The following is a 27,194-nucleotide window of genomic DNA, read 5'->3' on the forward strand; positions in this document are numbered from 1 at the left end:
TCTCATTACTAGAGATGTTGAACACTTTTTCATATATATATATATATATATATATATATATATATATATATATATATACTAATTGCCTGTATGTCTTCTGTAAAGTGTCTGTGCAGTTCCTTGGCCCACTTATTGATTGGGTTCTTTGTATTTTTAGTGTAAAGTTCTGTAAGTTCTTTATAAATTTTGGAGATAAGTGCTATATCTGAAGTGCATGTGGAAAAGATTTTCTCCCACTCTGTAGGCTCTCTCTTCATATTCTTGATTGTATCCTTTGATGAGAAAAAGCTTTTTAGTTTGAGTCCATCCCATTTATTGATTCTTGCCTTGATTTCTTGTGTTATGGGAATCTTATTGAGGAAGTCTGATCCTAAGTCAACGTGATGAAGATTCGGGCCTACTTTGTCTTCTATTAGTTGCAGGGTCCTTGGTCTAATTCCTATGTCCTTGATTCATTGTGAGTTGAGTTTTGTGCAGGGTGAGAGATAGAGGTTTAATTTCCTTTTACTGCATATGGATTTCGAGTTTTGCCAGCACCATTTGTTGAACAGGCTATCTTTTCTCCATTGTATGTTTTCAGCTCCTTTGTCTAGTACGAGGTGACTGTATTTATGTGGTTTTGTCTCTATGTCTTCTATTCTGTACCATTGGTCTGCCTGACTATTTTGGTGCCAAGACGATGCTGTTTTTATTACTAATGCTCTGTAGTATAGTTTAATGTCTGGTATTGTGATACTTCCTGTTTCACTTTTTCTATTCAGGATTGTTTTGGTTATTCGAGGTCTCTTGGTCTTCCAGATGAAGTTCATTATTGCTTTCTCTATTTCTATGAGAAATGTCATTGGGATTTTAATTGGAATTGCATTGAATCTGTGTTGGACGCCAGTCACTGAGCCTGCCACCCACCCACTGCTAACGGTTGCCGGTCCCCGCCATTGCAGAGGGACACTGCGCTTGCCCCCTGTGCTGACTCAATGCACCCTCACTGGGGCCCCCCAGCTCCTTTGGAGGCTGGTGCAGGCATTTTGAATTATTCCTGAGGGCATGGCCATCATCATTGGAAGGGCGGCTCCCTTCCTAGGACACCTACAGGAGACTAGAAGCCCTTTGACCGGTACCTCTATTTACTCACTTACATCCTACACCCTTCCCTATCTTCTTGTTCACAACTAGAAACACTGTAAATAGTAATTGAACTCATCCTCTTAATTATAGTAATGTTAAAGTCTTTATAGGGGCTATCTGGTTCAGGTCAGCATTTTCTCTGTATTGGGTGCTACTGGTATTGATCTCTCTTTCAAAGGAGAGGTACTGGAAAACTGCAGGGTCATCATAAGCCTGCAGGAGGAAACTTCAGTACCTCTAATCTTCACTGCTAGAGTGGAATATATAGAAACAATATGGAAAAACAGGGGAAGAAAGTGTCCCTTGCAAACCACGATGCTATTGTATTTCATCCTTATGACCTGGGAACCCTGTCTAGGCTAAACTTACTTGATATTTTAAGGGCTAAAAAATTTTCACTCACATATTTAAAAGTGTTTCCAGCTCCACCAGTCCCACCCACGTTTCAGGCCATTGAACTGGCCCTAAATGCATAGTTTGCATTTATTAAATAACTGGTTGTGGGTATCACTCACAGATCAGGAGGGGAGTTGTTAACAGGGCTCAAAGCCACATGCAGCCTGATCATGTACTTTTTAAGAATCCAGTGCCCACTTTCAAGCTCTTTACTGAAATGCATAGACAATCCAGAGCATTCTCTCCAAATGCACTATTCCCAAATTATTCTCAAAATATTCACGAACCCAAAGCCACAGTTTCCTGAGGGAGCTGAGGGAATGTTGATTTACTTGCTTCCAGTAGGGAGTTACTGATTTATTTGGTTTTGAAGACAAGTTAAACATAACATATAATTAAAAAAAAAAAGTCAGTCCACCCTTCCATTGAGGCATGAGAATAATCAAATATATGACATCAAACATATTTACTATTTATTTACTGGTGTAAAATTATCAACAAGTTCATTAGTAATTACCATTTATAAAACTAGATTAATGGGACAATCATCAAGAATTCAGATATATTGTTTTAATCTCTTGCACAAATTGCCCTCACAATGGCTTTAAGTTAAACATGTTTTTGTTGTTGTTGTTGTTGTTTTGGGCACTAGGGGTTGAACCCAGGGATGTTTAACCACTGAGCCACATCACCAACCTTTTTTTTTTTTTAATTTTGAGGTAGGGTCTTGCTAAGTTGCTGAGGGCCTTGCTAAATTGCTAAGGCTGGCTTTGAACTTGTGATTCTCCTGCCTCAGCTTCCCAAGCTGCTGGGATTACAGGCATGTACCACCATGCCCAGCGAGTTAAACATGTATTCTAAAAGCAATGCTTGAAGGCAAGTTCTCACTCATCTTTGCAGGAACAGCAGTAAGAATGCAGCAGCAGAGTCCGCATGTTTGCATGCCTGTGCTGTGCTGCTCTATTTGCAGCTGAGAGCAGGGAGAGAGAAGCTGGGTGACACGCCACCCTCTGCACTGGCATCACCTGAGATCTGTCCTCTCTCTCTGAGTTTCTGACTTTGAACTCCTCCCTGCGCTGTTCTGGGGTTGAGCTGACCACTCTGCCCCTCTGCACAGCTTCTGGTTAGAAATTTCAGCATTTTCCTCAGTGCTTGATAGGAGAGGGAGACCTTAGACCATTTCCTGTTTCATTAGGCAAGTCCTTGGCATGCTTGCCTCATTAGGTGGCACTGTCCTTGGCAAGCAGGACCTTCATAATTGCAGCTATTTACCCTGAGAAGATAAATGTTCACAGGAAATGGATGTTTCCCAAGTAACCAGGAAAAAGGCCACTTCTGATCTCATTATGAAAAAACTAAGAAATAATCTAGACAAAATACTGGTTTTGGTTACCCTTAATTGTGTAAAAACAAAGATGTGGAAGACATTTTTAGTCTGTGGAGTTCCTTATAAAACACTTTTCTTTTTATACAGAGACTTCTTGAAGTATACTGGGTACTCCTATGTGGAACCTGTCAGGTATGGTGTGGTTAGGCTAGAAACAACCTGGACATGTCATTTCAGGTCAATTGAGCCCCACCTCCAGCTGATGTGGGGTTCATTTCTGCCAGTCTTAGTTTATAGTTACTCACTTACTTAAGAGAACATATAGAAATGATACTGTACATTTAGTTATCTAATATGACTGACATATTTAAAGTTATCTTTACAGATTGTTTGTTGGCCCACGGTTGTTAAAAATTAAAAGAGTAGAATATCTTGGAAGACCTTATATATTTCCTTAAGGCCAGGCAAGCTCATGACTTGGGATGTTGGTAAATGACACTATGATGGCAGTTGAAAGACTGAAGCCACATAAAAATGACTTGTACACAGAGCACAGAATAGCTGAGTCCTTCAGAAGCAGCTGCAACTTCAAACTGATGAATAATTCTAGTGTCCTTTTTCGAAAGGCACAGAGGGAAAGGAGCCAGGGCATAAGGGAGACAGAGAAATTCAGTCTGCCTACACTGTCAATCCCCATCATCTGTAAATCAAACTTTCTAAGTACCGATTGTGACCCAGTCGTGAAGTCAACAGGAAGAGTGTAGCCAGCATTTATTTTATTGTCATTGTGGAAAGAGAATAGAGTGAAATGAAAATCAGAAACTATCACAGTGCATTGCATATAATAAGAATTATTTTGTGAAACTTGGTTTTATTTTTATATGCACATATGTGTGTGCTCTGCGTTGCAAAGCAAAACATATTCATCCTCATGGGTCAGTTCAGAAGAATTCCGAAAGCCATTAATTTAAATCATTTTCTTTTCTTTCGATGAGTTTAAAGTTCTGTTAGTCACTTCCCTGCATTTTCCCAGCCTCTTCTGGAAATTTAAGAATGGTCTACCTTTTTCCAGTTATATCTCATTCCTGTTTTACGTCTTGCTTGCTATCATCAGGTCTTTTTAGGAAAACTGAGAGGGTGCTTTTAGATTTTTACTTTTATGAAATAGAAACCACAGTCTTTGAGTGTGTCCTTACAAAGAGGGTCAATTGGACTTGGATGCATAAGGACAAAAGAATTCTCTGGTGTTTCTTCCTCCTAGGTGGGGGGCAGGGCATGTTCTCTGGGACTCCAGATCATCATGGCATGTGAAGGAGGCCATGCCAGTTTGCTGGTAATAACATTTCCGAAGAGTTTTAGTTTCCAAAGTAATGTGTTACTTGACATCCCCTACCTAAGACAGAGGAGGGATCATCATTACTCATTATCCTGAGCAGCCAGTTACCACGGAGAAAGCAAAGAAAAATCTACAAATAAGCGGTATGATTCAGTGAACTGAAGTCTCACCACCACGGGACTTGAACTCTGTGAAGACCATTAAAATGTTCAAGGAGCAACATGCAGAGAAAAATAAATGAGCAAAGAAGAGTGAAACAAACAAAGAAACAAAGGGAAAACCAAACTTGAGCTAGAGGTTCCATACTCTAGAACCATGTCACAGAAGAGGAACAGCACACAGGAGCATTTTTGTTCTTGTACATCTACACTGACCATTGTCTTCACAGGCTTGAGTATCAACACTGACATGCCCTCACAGAGATGGTTTGTGACAGACAGTTCTATGTAAAACAGCCAACTCCTGTGCATAGTGAAAACATATTAGCAATGTGCTAGGAATACATTTAAAAAGTCGATTGCATTGAGTTTGAATTGTAGAGAGAACATGCAGGGTGAGGAGAAGTAGTCATACCTTCCAGGGCAAATATTCTTTCTCCTAGAGCTTGAACAATGGTGACGAGGGCCAGTTCATCAGAGACGTTGAAGAAATGCTTTTCAGTGGGTTCACTTGCGATTGATTTTATTTCCTCCACAAATTTTTCAGTGCTTAAATTTCCTCGGTTATAGCTGCCAAGAATCTAAGACACAACAAAAATGACAAGAACATATTTTAACTTCTATGTGTTCAATGAGGATTTCAAGCATATTATTAATAAATGAAAGCATGTATAGTAGCTTGGTGTAATGCAATCTTTATGTACTTCCACATTTGTGGAAGAATAATATTCAGACACTTCAATTGTGTAGGAAAACATAAAAGGCAATTTCATATGTGAGTGAAAAATGTCTTCTCTTGTACTCCTATGTTCATGTTTATTAATAGCTGTATCTTTGAAATCTGATAGTTCAAAAGTAATTTCAAGTTTCTGAAAGTCTCTGATATAATTAAGGACATTACCCTCTGTTGGCAAAATTAATCAGCAAGTAAGTTGCTTGATATTGGAATAAGTCATAATCTAAGTAAGCAACTTAGAAAATAAAGAATCTGGGCATTCCTGTTTGAAACCAAATGCTGAAAACAGGGGAATTCTGATCTATGGAGAGGAAGGGGAGGCATGAATTATCTGTTATAGTTAACCTTAATTATTTAGGTATATCCAAACAGATTTTCTCATTTAGTTTATTTTCAAAGTAAGTTTATTGAAATACAGTTTAGACGGTAAAATTCATCCTCTTTAGGTGGACAATTCTATGAGTTTTGGCAATTCAATGTAGTTGTGTTATTATGAATTCAAGGTGTAGAGTATTGGCACCAAACCAAAAATTTGCCTCTGGTCTTTGGTGGTCAATTCTTTTCTTCCCACTCCTACTCCAGGCAACCACTGATCTATTTTCTGTTCCTATAACTTTGCTTTTCCCAGAATGTCATATTTAGGAATTACATCCATCTGTGTCTGGCTTATTTCACCTTGCATGTGTTTGAGAGTCACCCATGTTGCTGTGCATATCAGCAGTTCAGTCCTTTCCATTGCTGAATGGGACTCTGTTGCCTGGATGCATCACCCTTAATCCATTGAGAACATTTGTGCTGTTTTCAGTTTCAAGATATGATGAAATAAAGCAGCTGTAAATTTTTGCACCTAGGTCTTTGTGTGGACAGACATAGGCTGAGGTGGGAGTGCTGAATCTTGTAGCAACTAGAACTTTTTATGAAACTGCCAACCGTTAACAAATCAGACATAACTTTCCTATGTTCATATATGAATACACCATCATGAAACTCCACAGCATGTACAATCGCAAGAATGGGAATCTAATTAGAATAAGTGATAGCCCATATATAATATATATACATATAAATAATATAATATATATAAAACCTGTCAAAATACAATCTACTGTCATGTATATCTAAAAAGAACAACTGACAAAAATCCTGCCAACGCTTTTCCAGAATCATTGCTCTGCTTTGCCATTCCCATCAACAATGTGAGTCAGTGGCTCTCATTCTTGTCAACATTTGCTATTGTCAGTTTGTCTTTATTCACTTGTTTTAGTTTTAGCAATCGTATTGGTGTATAGTAGTATATTATTTACTTTGCATTCCCCTAATGACTAATGACATTGAGTGTCTTTCATGTGATCATTTGTCATACTGTTTCTTCTTTAGTTTGATATCTGTTCAAATCTTCTGTCCATTAAAAAAATGAGTTGTTTGTTTTCCTTTTAGTGAGTTGGGAAAGTTCTGGATATATTCTGGATTCAAGCCCTTTATATGTTTTGCAAAAGTTCTTTTTAATCTATGGGTTGTCTTTTCACTTTCTTTTTAACTGTATAAAGAGCAGAAATTTTTAATTTTGAAGGCCAACTGAGCAATTTTTGCTTAAGCTTTATGCTTTCATGTCTAAAAATTTGGTTATTTTTGTAAACATTTCTTAGAATTTAGTTTTAAAACATGAAAACATTCAAGTTAATAAAAAATTTTTAAATAATATGCAAATTTAAAAATGCAAAACAATTTAAAATCCTAAATATGAAAATAGATAGGTTCTAATTCTATTTTTGAAAATGCTTAACTATATGAACATTAAAAAATGGGAAAATTTTACACCATAATCTACATTTTTAAAATTTCTGTCTAATAGGAGGTTGAATATTTCCACCTTACATTTGCCTAAATGCATTTTAAAAGTTGTTTCTTTTACAATGAAATTATCACTTTCATAATAAGAGACAAATGCTTATCACGCTAAAAGCTAATGTGAGATTGTGAGTGGTGCACCTCTAGTCTGGCAGGCAGCATGATGGTTCAGAATGTTCTTTACTGGAGAGAAGGGGCAGTGGATTCGTTTCCAATTTGTTTCCCCTTGCTTGAGTAGTACCTTCACCCCTTTCCTTTGGAAATATCAGTGCCTAGCACAGAGAAATGCCACATGTCTCCATAGTCAAGGACTTCAGGCTAACTCTGACTCCCGACACCACAGCAAGTCACTTCCTTAGCTCTTGCACCTGTTAAGGTGGTTATAAGGTATAGTGTGCTAATATTCATGATGAAGAGCTACTTGAAGAGGCATGCTATTAAAGAAAATGGGAGCTATTAACATTGAACAGAATCACTGACACTTTCTCTCATGTTAGCTATGTGATGGGGGAAGAGAATTAATGGAGAAGATATTAGAAAATTGCTTCAATAGTGAAGGGAAAGACAATGGTTTTTGTTAATACATTGAACAAATCCTCTCTTTTGTTTAGAAACAGTTATCAAGATGCTCTTCTTACAAATGGGATCTCACCATACCTGGGAGACACATGACCCAGAGCCAAATAGAAAAGCAGAGTCTCTGAGTTTCAGAAGAAACATTATATCCATGGTATTCCTCTCGAAACACATGGTGAACAACTTCTTTTTTTTTTTTTTTTTTTGGGTCAACAGTTTTGATGTTAAGGGTTTCTTTTAAATACATATGCATTCTAAATTATGTGAGGCTCTTTGAGTCTCTACATTTACCTAATTCAGTCTTATTAATTATTAGACATATGCTAGCATGAAAAATAACCATCTTTTCTCCTTGGTTCTTATTTAGTATATTCTAGTTTATCTGTTGGATTGACCCATTAACTTCCATTTCATTTATAAATTGATGCAGTTGAAAATATACCTAAAACAAATCTAAAGAATGTTGTATCATGCATGATTGAGGTTGTTAATTGAGATGTGAATGTTATCAGACATATAGTGTCCATGTGACAGGACACAGTCAAAGCTTACAGAATAAAACGTGCTTATAGGACAAAAATAAGGTGTGTAAGCACAATATAGGAGTATATATTTTGAAGAAAAGTATTTCTGAAGTCACTGTGACTCGCAAACTATTTTTTAACTATTTTACATCACAGATTAGAATAAAAATAGAAACATATTTTGATCCTTCACCCAAGGGTCTGATAGCTTGTAAAAATATACTTTCAATGAAGAAGAAGAGGTTTTAAAAAATAATACTCTAAATTACTCAATTAAAATATGTCCAGCCCAAGCATTTGGAATTCTGCTAACATTTACTTGAAATAGACATTCAGAATTGAAACTTCCTTGAGGTAGCTGTGTCAAATGTAAAGTGTACAATTCATTTACATACAGTACAGTGTCTTTTATTCAAAAAATAGAAGAAATTCTAGGGTCCTTTCTGATGTCTCCTTTTCATTTGAATGTTATAGGTGAAATACACTTCAAAGCCATTATTATCTAGAATTAGAATCTATAAAATGGACCCTTGCTAATAATGTCTAACACCCTCAAGTGACAGAAATAGACCACGGAGCAGAGAACACAAATCTAACTAAGTACCCTCACCAGATCTGGACGTTTAACAGGAAGTGTCCACAGTTTTGACACACAGTTTTTACACAATCAACGGTCAATAATTTGGGAAGCTATTTTCTGCCAAAACACATCAAATGGTGAGTAAAAAAAGATGGAGTAAAAGAATGAATTCAGGAAATAGCTGAGGCAGAACGTTAGGTTATTCATAAATATACTTTGAGAAATCCTAAAATATTTCTGTGTTAATGCACAAATGAGAGGAAGTAAAAGAACTGTTTTATTTCTGAGATTTGCCCAAATAATAATAATGCCAACACAAAAACAAAACAAATTGCACTAGGGAAAATAAATATGCATTAGGAAAAATAACAAAATAGTTCTAAGTGAAATTTTCCTTTATATTTTTATTTATACCACCTTTGAGAGCAGTTTGATAATAAGTCACTGATTAAAGTAGGAAAGGAACTCATGAATCTATGGTTCTCCATGAAATTCATGGAATTATGAGATCTGTTTCTGACTGGATGAGAGACAATGTGTCATGAGTTCTTAACTAGGGATCTAACAAAGGGAAGCAGTGGTTTAAGGGCAGAAAATACTGAAAATATAGTCAGATATAATGTCACATGCAAGATTCATTTAAAATTAAGAAGTCATCTATTGCTATTTTCTTTCTGGTGAAGTTTTCCCAGTGCTGTTAATTTTGATGACGTTTAATACTATTCAGAGTCTGCTTCTGTGGTACCTGGAATGCCAGTCCTTATTCTCTGGGGGAAGGAGAACAAAAGAGACTACTCTGATGCTCATCTGGGACACACTGGGCATGTACTGGCTTTGCTTTCATCTATATACTCTAACTGTCACCACCATTTGGACATTTTCTCTGAATGAAGGCTGGGTCATGTGAACTATTTTCAACTACAGATGCAATAAAAGTAGGTACATTGTAGCAACAGGAGAAGTAACAAAGGACTCAACTACAATTGGCAAATGAAAATCTATAAAAGTAACAGAGGGAAATGAGAGAAGAAATGAGATTTTTTTTTTTTTTTTTTTTTTTTTTTTTTTTTTTTTACATTTTATATGTCAAATAAAGTAAGAAAATCTTGTAGTTGCAAGTTGTTTATAATCAGGTCATCTTAGTTATAAAAGAAGGAATAGCTTGCCCCTGAGACACAGTGGATCAATCATGGCCAGGACTTTTATCTATGGATCAATCTTTTTCTTCCTTTCTTACAATGTTCATACTTTTGAAAGGACAGAAATGGATCTCAGTGACTGCTAAAAAAACAAGGTGAGTTGGTGCAGACACTCTGGAAAGCGACATGGAGATTTCTCAGAAAACTTGGAGTGGACCCACCTTTTGACTGACTCCTCAGTTTATACCACTCCTCAGTTTAAACCCACTCCTCAGTTTATACCAAAGGACTTAAAATCAGCATACTAAAGTAATGCAGCCACATCAATGTTTATAGCAGATCAGTTCACAATAGCTAGATTGTGGAACCAACCTAGGTGCCTTTCAACAGATGAATGAATAAAGAAACCGTGGTATACATACACAATGGAATATTATTCAGCCACAAAGAAGAATAAAATTATGGCATTTGCAGGTAAATGGGTGGAATCAGAAAATACCATGCTAAATGAAAAAAGCCAATGCCAAAAATCCAAAGGCCAAATATTTTATCTGATAATTGGATAATGATACATAATAGGGGTGGGGGTGTGGGGGGTGTAAGAGAACAATGGAGGAACTTTGGATTGAGTAGAGGGAAAAGAGAGGGGACAGGGGTAGGAAAGATAGTGGAACGAGACAGACATTATTACCCTATGTACATGTACATGTATGATTATATGAATGGTGTGACTTAACATCGTGTACAACCATAGAAACGAAAAGTTGTACCCCATTTGTGTACAATGAATCAAAATGGAGTCTGTAAAAATAAAACATAAAAAAAAAAACCCAAGGTGAGTAATATTTGCTTATTACTTATAAATAAAAGGAATTTTCTTGAAAAATAATGTAGACAGAACTCTTAGACTTCAGAATATTTTCTCTGAATTTTTAAAAAAATTTTTCCCCCACTTTTAGTGGTGCATTGTAGTACCTAATGTACATAATGATGGGATTTGTTGTTACATATTCATGTGTGCACACAATTTAGCTCCCTGATTCTTCCAGGCTTTAAAATACTGATGATTTTATCACTTCACAGTTGCAAACTTCTAGAGTGAAGGATTCTCAAAATCAATGTGTATCCAGTGTTTAAGTGGCCACTTTGCTACATTTTCAAATTCATTATCTCACTGATTGTTTACCTGAGACAGGGGAGAGAAATAACATTGCCCTATTTTACAGATGAAGAAGTTGAAGCTCAGAGTATAAGTAGCTTGTCCACTTGTCACAGAGACAGGACATGGAGAAGACAGAATTAGGACAAAGGTGTTTTAGATCCAAAGTGTAGTGCCTTCTGCCCTCCCCCTGCCCACACTTCTATTCCCTCTGTTGTGCTCCTCACTTCTGGGAAATGCCAGTCGTCTAGGTTGGCCTAAGTCCCAGGGCAACTGACTAAGAGTTGTAGGTATGAAGATATCATTGTTGACTTAGATCTAAAACTATGTCCTGATTTCAGTCTTAAATTTCAGGGTGAATTATTAATTAGTAGGCAATGGGTTAATTACTACTAGATCTTCCGTGTCCCTCCCTCCCTCCCTTCCTTCTTTCCCATCCCCTCCTTTCCCTTTTTCTCTCCCTCCTTCCTGTCTCTTTGTTTTTCTGCCTCCTTCCCTAGATTGCTTTTTCTCTTCCTTTCCTTTCCCTTCCTCCTTCTCATTTGCCCTCCCTATTTCTGTCCCTCTTTTTCCTGCTCTTCTCTCCCTGCCTTCTTGAATTTTTCTTCCTTCTTCTTCCTTTCATCTTTCCTCCCTCCCTTCCTTCCTTCCTTTGACTGCGTGTTGAGTTTCTCCTTCCCAACCCTGTTTGTGATCTTTCTTAAAATTCCCACAATATGCTCACAGTTCTCTTCACACCAGCAATTGAAAACCACCTTAGCTATGTACTTACAGCTATGGAAAATCGCTGGATGTTTTCATCTTCACAGTCTTGGATGACCTTGTTCAGCCGGTGATTGTCATGGGACTCTCCATCTGTCACAATGACCATGACTTTTTTAACTCCCCTTCGGGCACCGCGGGCTTCAGTGAATGCCTCCTTCCTGAAGTGAGCACAGGGGAAGGGAAGCCGATGAAACACCACCCGAGGGGAAGAAGAGGGGAGCAACGTGAAAAAACAAACTAACACACTAGTGCTCTGGGTAGCTGGTGGGTTCCCCAAATCAGCATCCATAGCCGTTGTTCCAGCCAGGAGGCCATGCATCCTTGTTTGCAGTGGTTTCCAAGGTGTTCCAGATGAACGGCATCTGGTTGGTCACCATTTGGCTAATCAGGATCTAGGCCATATACAAAAGGCAGCAGTACTTTCTTCTTTGGAAAATTCAAAGGGAGACTGTGACCAGAGTGTGCTTCAGGTTCAGAGAAGGCCAGGTCTATAGACACTCTCCCAATAGCTCCTATCTATTTAAACGCTCCTTCCCTCACTCTGCAGGCCTCCTTCCTTCTGATTCTGGCTGCAGCCTCTGCTTGAGAACTTGCATCCCCCCACCTTTTGTAACATCCATAGAACAGCTTGGAAATCCTCTGCTTTGAGGAGGGGAGATGAGAGAGGATCGAATATATTGAATATTTGTGGGGCTCTGAGAGTTAGAAAGTGTTCTGGGACTTCAGATAGAGCGCTAATTTCCAGAATCTATAAAGAACTCAAAAAACTCTACACCAAGAATACAAATAATCCAGTCAACAAATGGGCTAAGGAAATGAACAGACACTTCACAGAAGAAGTTGTACAAGCAATCAACAGATTTATGAAAAAATGTTCAACATCTCTAGTAATACGAGAAATGCAAATCAAAACTACCCTAAGATTTCATCTTACCCCAATTAGAATGGCGATTATCAAGAACACAAGCAACAATAGGTGTTGGCAAGGATGTGGGGGAAAAGGTACACTCATACATTGCTGGTGGGGTTGCAAATTAGTGCAGCCACTCTGGAAAGCAGTATGGAGATTCCTCAGAAAGCTTGGAATGGAACCACCCTTTGACCCAGCTATCCCACTCCTTGGCCTATATCCAAAGGACTTAAAATCAGCATACTACAGAAATACAGCCACATCAATGTTCATATTCACTATAGCCAGATTGTGGAACCAACCTAGATGCCCTTCAGTAGAATGGATAAAGAAACTGTGGCATATATATACAATGGAATATTACTCCGCCATGAAGAATGATAAAATGATGGCATTTGCAGGCAAATGGATGAAATTGGAGAATATCAGGCTAAGTGAGATAAGCCAATCTCAAAAAACCAAAGGACGAATGATCTCGCTGATAAGCAGATGAGGACATATAATGGGGGGTAGGAGGGGTTAGCATTAGGGTTAGGTTTAGGTTTAGGGTTAGGGATAAGGAGGGTGGTAAGAATGGAGGAAGGAAGGACTGTATTGAGGGAAAAGAGGGGTGGGAGGGGTGGGGGGGAAGGAAAAAAATAACAGAATGAATCAAACAACATTGCCCTATGTAAATTTATGATTACACAAATGGTATGCCTTGACTCCATGTACAAATAGAGGAACATGTATCCCATTTGTTTAAATAATAAAAAAGAGAAAGAAATTAAAAAATGGTCTTCCAATGACCAGGATGTAGAGAGGGAACAGTTTTTCTTTTGATTATATTTTACTATGTATAAATGTAACTGATAATTTTATTTGATATAGCAGAATGATTAAACAACTTTGGTATATAAAAAAAAAAGAAAGTGCTCTGGGATTGGGGGAAAATGAGACTTAGGAACAGAAGAATGTAGAGGGTGGTGGGTTGTCAGGGGTGAAGGTTGCAGGGTTATGGAGGCAAAGGAGGAAGTGGGTCAGCTAGGTTTTAGAACACAGACCACTGAAGGTGCAGAGGGAGGAGGTGATATGGAGAGAAAGAAAAAATGCTATAATCTAACCACAAAGAAAGGAATTTTAGTTTAATTCAATAAACATTTATGGAGAGAGACAATAGGGGAAATGGGCATTCGTTTCTTTTTATGTAGTCTATACACACACACACACACACACACACACACACACACACACACACACACATGCACATTTCCCCTCTCTATTATTTCATTTTACTCAACTCACTTTACTCTCTGGAATCCTGGAAGAGATAAGGGGTGATGATACATAATGGGGGTGGGGGTAAAAGAAGAATGGAGGAACTTTAGATTACATAGAGGGAAATGAGGGGTGGCAGGGGTGGGAAAGATAGTGGAATGAGACAGACATCATTACCCTATGTACATGTATGATTACATGAATGGTGTGAATCTACATCGTGCACAACCACAGAAATGAAAAGTCGTACCTCTTTTGTGTACAATGAATCAGAAGGCAGTGTGTAAAAATAAAAAAAATTAATGTATGAAATAATGAAATAATGAGAGGATTTCATATCATACTTTATTTTGAAGTAAAGTATAGCAGTCATTGCATTGAATGGTCCCTTTAAATATTTTACTCTGATCATAAGGATCCAAAGCTGCAGTTAGGGATATATATGTCAAAGAAACAGTTTTTTTTCTGAAACTAATATTCCAAATATTGTACAATTCCTGTGAGTTGTGCCTCAGATCCACAGGAAAAGTACAATAGTAGATATCTTGTATCAAGGTGAAAGAGCCTAGAAATGTGGACAAAGTGATTATTTTTTCCTTTAAAAGGATTTAGAGTAAATACAACAAGATATTGACAATGTCAGTTTCACGTGATGGATACATAGGATTTTGTTTATAATTCTTTAAACTATTTTTCTTAAATTTACGAAAAGAATGAAGAAAATGGTAAACTGTGTTTCTCTACCCTGTATACCTCACAAAATCTTTTTTCTTGACCAAATTTGAATCAAACGCCTCTGAATCCTCTTCTAGACTAGGCTCTGACCTTCAGCTTTGCCCTTGGCCCATGTAGTTGAGTTTTAACTTAGGCTGCTAAAACCTAAAGTGATCTGACCCTTTTCTGTCTGAGTGCTTCCTGATTCATGGGTCATTCTTTGCTCAAATGCACTGTTATTTTAATTCGTCTAAAGTTTTTCTTTTCTTTTTTCTTTTTTTTTAAACAAGTAAGAAATAAGTCTTCTGCCCTTGGTTCCTGACACATAACTCCAAACTCCTTGGAATTTCCTGGATGGTGGGAGGGTCTTTTGTTCTAAAGAGGTGACTCTTGGTGAGCTGCTAGGTGGGGACTAGCCATGATTAGAAACTTTTTATTTATACCCCAGTCCCCCCTATTCTCCAGGAAGGGGAAGGGGACTACAGATTGAACTGTTAATCGGTCATGCCTATCTCATGAAGCCTCCATAAACACCCCTGAGCTATGGTGCTCAGAGAGCTTTCAGATTGCTGAACACATGGAAGGTCATACACCCAGAAAGGGCATGGAAACTCAGAGCTTCCTTCCTCGTACCTTGCTCTGGCCATCTGCTGCATTTAGCTGTGCCTGAGTTCTATCACTTTATAATTAATATAATATAATATAATATAATATAATATGTACAGTGCTTTCCTGAGTACTGTGAATTACTTTAGCAAATAATCAAACCCCAAATGACATTATAGGAACTTCTGGTTTTTAGCCAAGCTGGTCAGAAGGTGTGGGTAATCTGGAAATCTACTGACTACAATTGGCTCCTGAAGTCTTATGGGACTGAGCCATTGACACAAAGGAATTGGACTGACTCTGGTTGATGTCAGAATTAAAGTGAATTTGTAGCTGGTGCCAGAGAATCGGTCAGTGTGGAAAAGAACCTAGTCATCTGGTGTTGAAACTGAAGCACTGAAAGTAGAGAGTAGAGAAGGAGTTTTTCCTATGCTTCACCTGCCTTCAGCAAGAATCATGTTGAGTCAGTCCGCAAGACTCACCCTAGCCTCAATATTTCCTTCAAGTAATTTTCCATCCACCGACTCTCTATTCTGCTCCCCGAGTTCTTGTATTCCAATCTGATCCCAACCTCTCTTGCTTACTACAAAGCCCCCATTGCAGTGGTCCCTGTTGAATCGAGTCTCCCTCATCATCTTTAACAAGTATATGAATAATGTTTCTTTAACAATCTATATGAATAGATTTTTCTGACTTCTTTCAATGTATGAACAAATGTGAAAACAGATGCCAAAATCTAGGCCTTAAGAGAAGTTTGGACATGGATATCATGAAATTCAAACCTTTTGCAATTTTAATTCCTTCAAGGACTGCCAAAGCTTGCTAATTTTCTTAAAGGTCAAGATCATAACTGAACTAAATGAACGTCAGTTGCAGGAGATGATTAAAAGGCTGTTCTTAAAGAAAATCTGGTTATTCTGAAACCAGGGTTGGGTTATGTAATGGAGAGTATCCACTGGCAGAGCTCCTGAGTATACCCTTTCTGTCTCAAATATGTTCCTTAATAAATTGTCCTTGTCTCCAAAATACCAGTTTCCAATGTCCTTTCTTGGAATTAGGAAATTAATTCCTTAAAGAATTAAAATATCCCAGGGAGGTTAATTTTTGGGGGACAAGAGAATCTAAGCCTTACATTAAAATACCATAAGCCTATTATCAGGAATGAATTTTTGGTATAAAAAGAAGTAAAAATGAAAAAAAAATATACTGCAGTGGGAGGCACTGAAAACGAAGATAATGGATTCTAAGAAATTTAAAATATTGTTTGCACCACACCCTGCCTGAAAGGAATAAAAAGCAATTTAAAATATGCTTAAACATGAAAACCTAATGTATGAGAAAAATACTTAGTGCTGCTATATCACTACACTTTTAGAGCATATTCAAAATTCAACAAATTCTGTGTCCTAAACACAGACTCTTTGTGAAGCGTGTATGCAGAAACCACACAGAGGAATACTGTTTAGAGTGGTATTTATGTCAAAACAAAAGCAGTCAGAATATTTCTTCAATTAGTTTTCAAAGATTAATATTCATTCTTAAGTAATCGCTTTTGGAAAATGCACAATTCTTTGTAGGCTCAGAGTTTTCAAAGAATTCTTGGATTAACTTTGAATGTATGGCCACATTTAGTCAATTACTGAAGAGGGCACATTCAGGACACCTAAACATATGCACACAGTGCATGCAGATTGGTGATCCCACAGGCAGGTAAATGCAAAATGATCCCTTCTGTTGATGGTTATTTTCTCATGGGTCCTCTATAACCAAACCCATGCTTTCCTAAGTCTGAAGCTACACATGAAATTTTAAATATCTGGCTATTCAACTCATTCTTTCTAGTCTCTATATTAACTACTTTAATCTCCTTATGACACTAATTTTGACAGGCAAGTGACCCTGGGCAATCAACTCTTCAAAATCAGGTGAAAGTCCAGCGGGGCGGAACAGAAGGATTCTTGACATTAGTCGAACTGCTTATTAGATTTATTGAGAATTGAGTATTGTCCAGTTTTTGTTTAGAAGTTTGCTAGGTTGGATAATAATGAGAGGAAAAATAGCAAGAGATAAGAACTAAAGGAAATTGGGGGAAAATACAAGAAATAAAATGTGCATTTGTAAGACAGGACAGTGTGCTCTGTGTTCTCCATGAAGAAATCTGCAGAAAGGAAAAAGGAAAGAATACAAACTGGAGAGAATTCAGAGCAAGAAAGGAAGGATGCAAAGCAGTACATCTGATGAAGCCCTTTTCATTTCTTTCAAACTTACTACTGAAAATAATTTCAAATAAGACAACATTTAATTTGACCTCTTAAAAATTCTTACCTGATAGCTTCAATAATCCTAAATCAAGTACTAAAGATACATGGACAAACTAGAATATAAATATATATTGAGAAGGAGTGGACTATATTTTAATTCATTCTTTGAGATTCCTATAAGCTAAAAGCAAAGAATAAATGGGAAACTGTTAACTAACATTAAGTCTAAAAAACATGATGGAATAGACAACAGTGATTTAAAAAAATTGATTTTCCATCCAATCAATTACTATTTCCTATAATGCCAGGAAAAGTAAGAAGGGTTATGAGACTGCATTATAGAAAACTTGATTTTCTAGTAACTAATCTGCTGAATCTAATTTAAAACAAGAGGTCATTAAATATCACCAAGGTAAATGTTCAAAAGGCAAAATCATGAGCAGTTATTTTGCATAGTCTTTTACTTTTTTTTTTTTTTTAATCCAAATACCTTGCTGTGTCTATTCCAAGGGCTGTCATAGTCTGGCGGCCACCTCTCTGGACAATTTGGTTTGCTGCAACAAGTACCTCTTCGGTTGATGAATACTTATTGAGATTGAACTCATGGGTTACATTTTCTCCATACTGTACAATTCCAACCTGAAATACCAAAGTACCATGAGTTATACATTAGGCAAAGTTCACTTTCAGTTTTCTCCAGTTTAGACATGGAGGTTAGATAAAACACATTTTAGTCTTTCAGATGAGTCTAAAAAAATCTTTCAGTACATAAATCCTTTGATAGAAATAATCATGACCATTCTATGGACATGAATAACCTGAAGAACAAAACTGGTTTATCTATTACACAATGTTTCCTGAGTGATTCTGGTAGGTTTAAACATAAGAATGGTGTGTTATATTTATATCATTTTTTTTCATTTTACTTTTTTCTCTAGTTTATCGAAATGATAGTAATAGAAGTTGCTGTATGATCAGACTTCATAAATGAAGAAAGTTTTAAAAACTCACTCCCTATAGTGAAGGGGTAGAAGAGCGTCTTGTTAAGATGTGTATCACTTCTCCCAGGGGGCTACTCCTTCTCAAATGAGCCCCTGAAAACCCGCCATTCTTTAGTCACCTCCCACTGCTACCTTCTGCTAATCAAAGGAGATGCTGAAATGTACCAGAGTACATGATAAAACACAAATGGATAATATTTTAACAGAGGCAGAACATAGGAATTCTCCCTTAAAGATGTTAGTTGTCTATAATACAATAAGAAAGAACTAGAGAATGTATGTAAGTGAAAGATGAGGAGTGTATTATAAAGTGAATGAAAATACAATCTGCTCAATAAATTATCTCTCTTCTATGAACATAGCTGTTATCCAATATTGTTTACCATCTGTCCCAAGACCATATGCTATTTAGAACAAAGATGACCAGAAGTACCTTTGAGAACAAGGTAGGATAACACCAACTAAATACATAAAACATCAAAAAAATTCATGTGAAAATATTCATGATACCAATTCAGGTTATTTTCTTGATCTATAATTACTTGTGATGGATATTTTTATTATCTTTTGCATAGTTTTTTTTTTTTTTTTTGTACCAGGAATTGAACCCAGAGGTGCTTTACAATTGAATTACATTCCCAAACCCTTTGTATTTTTTTTTTTTTTTAATTTTGAAACAGGGTCTTGCTAAGTTGCTTAGAGCCTCTTTTAGTTCCCTAGGCTGGTCTCAAACTTGTGATGCTCCTGCCTCAGCCTCTCAAGTTGCTGGCATTTCAGGCATGTGCCACCAAGACCAGCCCTTTTGCATAGATTTAAAATTCTTTTCTCCAATGACCTTATAGCTTTTGATTAGTAAACCAGGGTAACACTGGGTAATTATTAAGAGGAATTCATGTAGGTTGCACATAGTCTTTGGTATATGAAAGTTCAGTGTAAATAAAAGTAAAATGATTTTGTCTCCAAGATAATCATTATGCCTAATTCTAGGTACCAAGGTAAATAAGTAGTGCAGTGAAAGTTAATTGCTCATCCATTCAGAACATTTTACAGAGTTTGTTTTGTTTTTATTTCCCTGTGTTTTTATTTGGTTAAGCAAGAGGCTAAAGAATATTTGAAATTTTTCACTTCTCTCCAGCCATTATTCTTGAAAGGTTTTGCAAGTACCTGGGTAATCTATTGGACACTGTTGTCTTTCATTTCTTTGACCTCGGCATCAGTGATCTTTTCTCTAACTCACCTATGCTGTGGATTCCCAAGGTTTTGTCCTTGATCCTGTCACCTGGAGGAGCTGCAGCCCCTCAACCTAACTTCTAGTGTTCCTCTTTCTGATCATTTACTTCAGCTCATTTACCTAGTACACCTAATTGTTCAATTTCTTGGCCACATCAGGACTGCAAACCTCAAATAAATTCATCAATCTTACTTTTTTTTTTTTTTTTTTTTTTTTTTGGTACTTAGCCTAGATTTCATGGTTCAATGTCTATAATCATTTACTTGCAACAAATTAACTCCTTTAACCTTTTTTTTTCCCTCCATTAACTCACTTGGCTAACTTCCAAGTGGCTGGTTAAATCCAGCCCTTTTCTATGAATGTACTTCTGTGACACCAACAGTTGCTAGGCAAATGCCACACAACTGGTCTCCCTTTACAATTAATGACCATGGATTTCAAATGGGGTTGCACATTTAAGCACTGCCCAACAGTCCTACTACTTTGAACTAATGAGTGTACATTGTCCCCATTTATTGATTTCAATCAAATTTGTGTCATAAGCTGTTAACTCCTCAGGAGAAAGAGAGCATATCACTTACACATGGGGAGGAGACCTCATGAGGGGAGGTGGAGCACAAGGCTGCTTTGTGCTGGATGTGTGTTGATACTGTACATTTGCAACATGCTTCACGTATCTTACAGAAGCTGCTATGAACCATTCCATTATCTGGATAAATAACACTAAGAATAGTGAAAATTTAAATCCCTGCTAAGTTTTAGAGATCAGTGCCATATATTTTTCATCTCCATCTACCATCCATCTATTACCTATCTATATTATCTATTTATCTATCTCCCTCCTACCCTCCTTACCATGTGTCTCACTTCTATTCTCTATTACAAATTTATTCTTTGTGAATGTTAAGATACTGAAGAAAGTAAATCTGTTCTATGGTCTCACCTGTATACTTAGAGTCTATTTATTCCACCTGAAACTTTCTTCAGCAGTCTGCCCTTAGAGTCTGTGTTATTCAGTTTTTGGCTGCTGTGAACAAAATACCTGGACATGAAAGTTTATTTGGAGCTCTCAGTTGGTTTCAGAGGTCTCAGTCCATGATCTGCTGAGTCTATGCTCTGGGTCAAAGGTGAGTGCATATGGTAAAAGGGCATAGTGGAAGAAGACTTCTCCATTCCTGCAGCCTGGAGGGGAGTTGGGGGGAAGGGATCACAGAGAAGGTGAACCCTTCCAGGCACACCTCTAGTGACCTACCCCCTCCAGCCTTGCCCCACCTGCCTGTAGTTACCACCCAGTCCATTCAAACTAGGCTGGACTGATTTGATTATAGCATTTACAATCCAATTCATCCCTGAATGTCTCTGCATTATCATAAGAGCTTTTGAGGTACACCTCATATCCAAACCATAACAGACTCCTGAACTGCTTTGCCCCAAAGACTTAAAGAACCAGAATTGCCAGGAATCTCTCTCTTTCCACCCCTTACTCTGTCTGCAGACAATGCCTGAGTGCAGAGAACAAAGAACCTGCCCCTTGACTCAGGTTGGAATTTCCCTTTCAGATTCGGCTGAGGCCTGGACTTCATCTGAAACCACACCCCTGTTGCTACCCCAATTGACTTCCCCAAATTCCTTCCTATTTTCTATTGGAAGTTCTTCCTTAATAAATCATAACACGTGAATCCTCTCAGAGGGTGCTTCTGCAGCATGGAACCTAAGGCAGCTATCATCTATGTTCTTTCATTCCTACCTCAGCCCAGATAAGACACCATTGCCTTAAACTTGGAGCATAGCAAGTTTGGTTATGGTTGGTCTCTCCACTGATGATCTTCTTCCTTCCATTTCTATTCTCCTCAATTTTTCTATATATTACTGGAAGATTAATTCTGACATTCTATATTCATTACATCCCTTTCCTATTCTAAAACCTCCATTCACTTTCCATTGTCTATGACTTTGAAATATGCTTTAAACGAGAACATTTTAAAAGAAAACAAATAAAACCTCAAAATGCTTCTTGAAATATGAGGTTCCTTCAAAAAATGTTAAAATCCAGTTTTTCTCCCATAAGTCTGGTCTTACCTTCTCTATTCACCCTCATCTCAGAACTCCCCAGGAATAACTGTAACCTTACCAAATGCTCTTCCCTGTCTTTCCAACTAAGTTAAATTATATCCATTTTCCAAGATTTAATTCAAGTTCCACTTTCTCTACAAAACTCCCCTGACCTGGTCATAGCCCTTATTGCCCTTCACCTTCTCAGAGCTCTGAAGCGGACCTGTCTGGGAGTCTGCGTGCTTCACGACTGATGGGTGAGCATGCTGTCCCCCTGCTGCATCGTAAGTTCCAATGCTGCAGGCAGGGGTAAAGAGTGTTCACTCTGCCTTACTTACGAATTCTTCGATTCTTTGCTGTTGCTTTGCTGCTTACAGCTGACCCTCATACATTCCAGCCAGATGACTGTAACACTTCACATGAGCAAGTAAAGCTGATATAGCAGGGAAATAATGATAAGCAGAAAAAGAGAGCTAAAAAGAAGTGTGGGAAAAGAAAAGAGGGGGAGTAGAAACCCAAGTCTCAGGGAAATGACATCCAGTGCGGGTCCCTGGCTGATACTGGCTGCTCGTTTCCTTGGAAACCAGACAGAATAAGGCCTGCTGTGAGTCTCCCCCAGAAAAGGGTAACATTTATTAATTTCCATTACAGGGAAAGGGTCAAATCGCAAAACAAACACATGTAATACTGTGCTGAGTATTGTTGAGATCCAGATCAACTGAAATAGTTTCAGTCCCTCCTTAGCTTATAATTGAAGGTAGATGCAACAGATTGATAAAAGCATATGTGTATATATGAGCAGAATTGAATGAGAATTAAAGATAAAAAGTGAGCCAGGTGCTGAAGACATATTGTGAGGGGATGGGAGGAAAGAAAATCATGAGCATATTCACTCTCTCACTTCGAGAAACCTCATGGAGGAGGGAGATCCAGTTTTCTGAATAAGGTAGCTAGGTAAAAAAAAAAAAAAAAAAAAAAAAAACAGGTAACACAGAATAAAAAGGCAAAGAGAGGAAAGAAAGTGGTTTTAAGCCTGGAAAAATGCCTCAAGGATGATAATTAAATGAATTTAAGCCATTTTAGAAATTGATCACATTTGACCTAAAGTCTTCAGTTGCATTGGAATGGTACAAAACCCAGGGAGAGCGGTGGAGGGCTGGTGAGGGGTGATGCACATGGAAGATTCCAGGCATCTTGCTAAATGGAAAAAACTAAGGAAGATGGCAGCCAAAAAAAGCAACTGGGTTAGAGGTGGACTTTTTCTTTGCAGGGATGGTACTGAGAATTGAATCCAGGGATGCTTAACCACTGGGCCACATTCCCAGCCCTTTTTTCTATACTTTATTTAGACAGGGCCTCACTGAGTTTCTCAGTGCCTCAATAAGTTGCTGAGGCTGTCTTTGAACTTTGGATCCTCCTGCCTCAGCCTCCCAAGCCACTGGGACTACAGGTGTGCACCATGGCGCCTGGCTGAGGTGGACATTATTTAGGGGAGAACTATGGTATCAGCAAAGAGTGAACATAGTCACATGGACTATTGAAATACAAAGCAGGAATAAGTAGTCACACGTGGAAGGATGGCTCCTTTACAGAGATAACTGGAAGGGATGGGTTTAGTTCCTGGAGAGACTTAGTTACAGACGACACAGGTATGTAATGACAATCTAAATCCAAAGAGGCCTGAGAGACAATTCATGCTATAGCATAAATCAGGCACACAATTGGCTAAGGATTTTGTTTCATTAACAAAAATTTGTAACACTTATTGGAATTTTCCACATAAATATATGATTATAATCCTTTTTCAGGATTATAATCCCCCCCCTCCAAAAAAAAAAAAAAAAAAACTAATACTGTCTTGCAATTTTCCCCAGGGAGTTCTAGCACCCCCTTCATATATTAATAGGCATGGCTTTAGAAAAGAATTCCATGTGAAAAAATCTTGGAAAACAGCAAGTAAAACATACATGTATCTTTAGGTTGGGATTCCCCTCCCCCTCCCATCCCTTCTCTCTTTTTCTCATCTATAAAAAAGTGTCACAGTGTCACAGATTTCAAATGGTGCAAAAGAGAACATGTTTCTCTTATTCCTGTCTCCAACTGTTCTCTTTTGAAAATATTCTCAGTGTCTTTAATATGAAAGTGTGCATTGTGATTTACTCAGTGGAAGAAAGACATGATGTATTTTATTCCTACTTAGGGAATATTTTGTGGGGAACATATTCTAATGCCATATATAGCATAGTATGGAAAACATTAATATACAATAGGAGTTACCTACTTGTAAAGGTCAATTAATTGTTTTGATTTCATCATTTTTAGTATATTTATGATATATCATTTTGTATTTCAGTTATTCAAATATTTTACCTCATTTCACTTCTTTACCTTTTTTCTTTCATTCCTTCTTTTCTTTTCTTTTTTTCTTTACTTTTCTTAGCTCCTAGGAATCGAACCTAGGGTTGCTTTACCACTGAGCTGAATTCTCAGCCCTTTTTATTTTTTTATTTTGAGACAGGGTCTCACTAAGTTGATTAGGGTCTGACTCAGTAATTGAAGCAGGTCTTAAACCTGCAATTCTCCTGCCTCAGCCACCTGCGTCACTGAGATTGCACCACTGTGCCCTGGTGATTTTACCTCATTTTTAAGTTGGAAGTGTTTGGGGGATCAGGGACAAAATTATAGTGGCTATTATTATTGCCCATGACACAGCATAGTTCTTGATCAATTGGATATTTCATAAATATCTGTTGAATTAAAGTGAATGAATTACCCAAATGACTTCATTCTTTTGTGGCTAGGAAGTAAGAAGGAGCAAATGTAAGAACATATGAAGGGAAGGGGCACTGATAGAAATTGTGGAGAAGGAGCCATTCTGATTATTCTGTCATGAAACACAGTCACATTTAAGACCTTGATGAATGTCTTAAATGATATGGAGTTTAAGAAACAGAAGTATTTAAAGTACATTGAATCAAAGAATTATAAAGGAATGTGATTATTCATTCATTTAGAATTATATTATTACCTTTTCTTGTAAGTAAGAGTTATAACATCAATGCCTAAATTTTAATTCTAGTGTGAGCTAAGTTTCTGGACTTTCAACAATGAACATTATAAAGCCAACTATCTTCTCTGTTTCTTATTTGGGAACTAATGACGTGGTAAAACCATAAGGTTTTCCATGTTTCTATAAGATTCACAATTGCTTAATGTGATAGGAGCTCACGCTTTGGGTCTGGTCAATGTATACTTCATTTTATCAAACTAGGATACAAAAGCTCTGATGGCAACATGCTTCTCATGTGGTAAGTCAGGCTGTGAGTGCAGTGATAACACAGGCTGCAATCCCAGTTAGCTGTCAGCACAGACCTTTCTGGAGTTATTTTAGCTGAAGTCAGTCTTCATGTTTTATAACTATGGAGAGGGACAAGAATGGGACTGATTCAAAGATAGATGATCATTTCCTAAGGAAACAAGTCCTCAGAAACAGAAGTAAAGTTGACAGATAATAAAGGACCTAGGAACAGGTTGTCTTTAGCTGGTTTATTGTTCCATAGAAGATGCTACAGTGAAAACAATGACTGAGAAAAAAAAAAAAAAAGCAAAGGTAGTAGAGGTCACAGCAAACTCAAGTCATTGTGTTTTTGGAGATGTGCAAGGGCTAGAAATGGGGACTGGGACAAATGGGACAAGGAGAGTGAACACCTGCAAGGAAGAAAACCAGAGCTGAACATTAAGTAGAGAGGAGAAAAATGGAAAGTTTCCTAGGAGAGCTCAGGGGACTCCCCTACACACAATTCCTTTCTAGCTCAGTGGATCAGAGTAAGAGAAAGAGGCTACTACAATGACTTTTTTTTTTTTTTTCCCTGTACTAGGGATTGAACATGAGGTCTTTGAATATATACTAGGTTAGTATTCATTCACTGAGCTACATTTATAACCATTTTGTTCTGTTTGGAGACAGGGTCTCCTTAAGTTACCCAGGCTATCCTGAATTTTTAAAAATTTTTTGTTTTTAGATACATATGACAGCAGGGTGTATTTTGACATATTATACATACATGGGGTACAACCCATTACAATTTTGATCCCATTCTGTGGTTGAACATAATGTAGAGTTAAACTGGTCATGTGTCCATATATGAGCATAGGAAAGTTATGTCTGATTGATTCTACTGTCTTTCTTATTTTTAATCCCTTCCCTTCCCTTCACTCCCCTTTGTCTAATCAAATGATCTTCTATAATTCCCCTCCCTACCCTCTTTTGTTATGGGTTAGCATCCACAAATCAGAGAGAACATTTGGCCTTTGGTTTTTTGGGACTGGCTTATTTTTCTTAGCATGATATTCTCCATTTCCATCAATTTGCTGACAAATGCCACAATTTCATTCTTTAATATTCCATTGTGTGTTTATACCACATTTTAATCATCCATTCTTTCTGTTGAAGGGTGCCTAGGTTGGTTGCATAGCTTGGCTATTGTGAATTGAGCTTCTCTAAATATTGATGTGGCTGTATCACTGTAGTATAATGATTTTAAGTCCTTTGTCCTCAAATTTGTGACCCTCCTGCCTTGGGCTCCTGAGTATACGAGATCACAGGTGTGTACCCCCACCTGGGTAACAATGATTTTTAAATGTAGGAGAAATTCTAAATTCCAGGAATTCTGTTTTCCCAACATTATTGACGTGCCTCTTCTCAGCAAGCCTATAAACTGTATTCCATAAATAAAAGAATGAAATCACAATTCTGTCATCTAAGTATTTACAGTCTACCAGGACAGACAGAACCACAAAACTCCAGACCACCATGGAGTGGTAAAATCAAATGCTGAAGAGTATACAAATGCTATGGAAATAGGTGAGGGGAAGCCATTCTTTTTGGGAAGGGTAGTTGCTATAATCAACAGAAAAATGACATTTGAACCGAATTTAAGAAGTTCACCTGGCACATAAGCTGGGATGGAGAAGGGCATTCCAGACAGAGGGAGCAATAGGAGCACAGCACATTGTGTGCATGGGGAGTGGGAGGGGCAGGGCCAAGGAGTCAGAAAGGCCAAAGGTGCCCTGGGCATTGGAGAAACTGAACACTCTGAGAACGACAAGGTGCCCAGTGCCTTTAAGTGCACTGAAGAGTTTTAATATCGTTCATCAGGCAATAAGAGGAGAGTTTCAGGTAGGGGAACGATCTGAATTTTACTTTGGAATGATTATTCAGGTTCACATTAGATAGATAGGAGGAGGAATGGAGACCAGAGGCCAGTGAGAGAGAAGATCTACCACGTTCACTACAACATATTAAAAAACTGTGGCATGATTGACAAGAGGATAGCTGCAGGGCTCAGTTCAGCTTCTTTTCAGACTTAGACAACAATGAATCAAGCCCCATATTAAAGGCTTCTAGGGATAAGGCCACAAAATGTGCAGTAAAAAGAAAGATAAATAATATTCCTAAAAATTAATTAATTTCTCTCATTCATTTTGCCTGGT

General features: G+C 37.6%; 1 protein-coding gene across 1 annotated transcript in view; it reads right to left on the reverse strand.

Moving 5' to 3' along the window:
- Window positions 1-27,194, reverse strand: part of ITGA1 (integrin subunit alpha 1) — a 153,002-nt gene that overhangs the window by 48,089 nt on the left and 77,719 nt on the right. Inside the window, exons 7-9 of the mRNA XM_079143480.1 lie at window positions 17,908-18,056; window positions 11,677-11,827; window positions 4,758-4,923 (exon numbers count right to left, since the gene is read on the reverse strand). Coding sequence (XP_078999606.1) covers window positions 4,758-4,923; window positions 11,677-11,827; window positions 17,908-18,056 — 466 coding nt within the window. The remainder of the gene's footprint in view (window positions 1-4,757; window positions 4,924-11,676; window positions 11,828-17,907; window positions 18,057-27,194) is intronic.

This window comes from Sciurus vulgaris (genome assembly GCF_902686455.1).
Source record: "Sciurus vulgaris genome assembly, chromosome: 6".
Taxonomy (NCBI): Eukaryota; Metazoa; Chordata; class Mammalia; order Rodentia; family Sciuridae; genus Sciurus; species Sciurus vulgaris.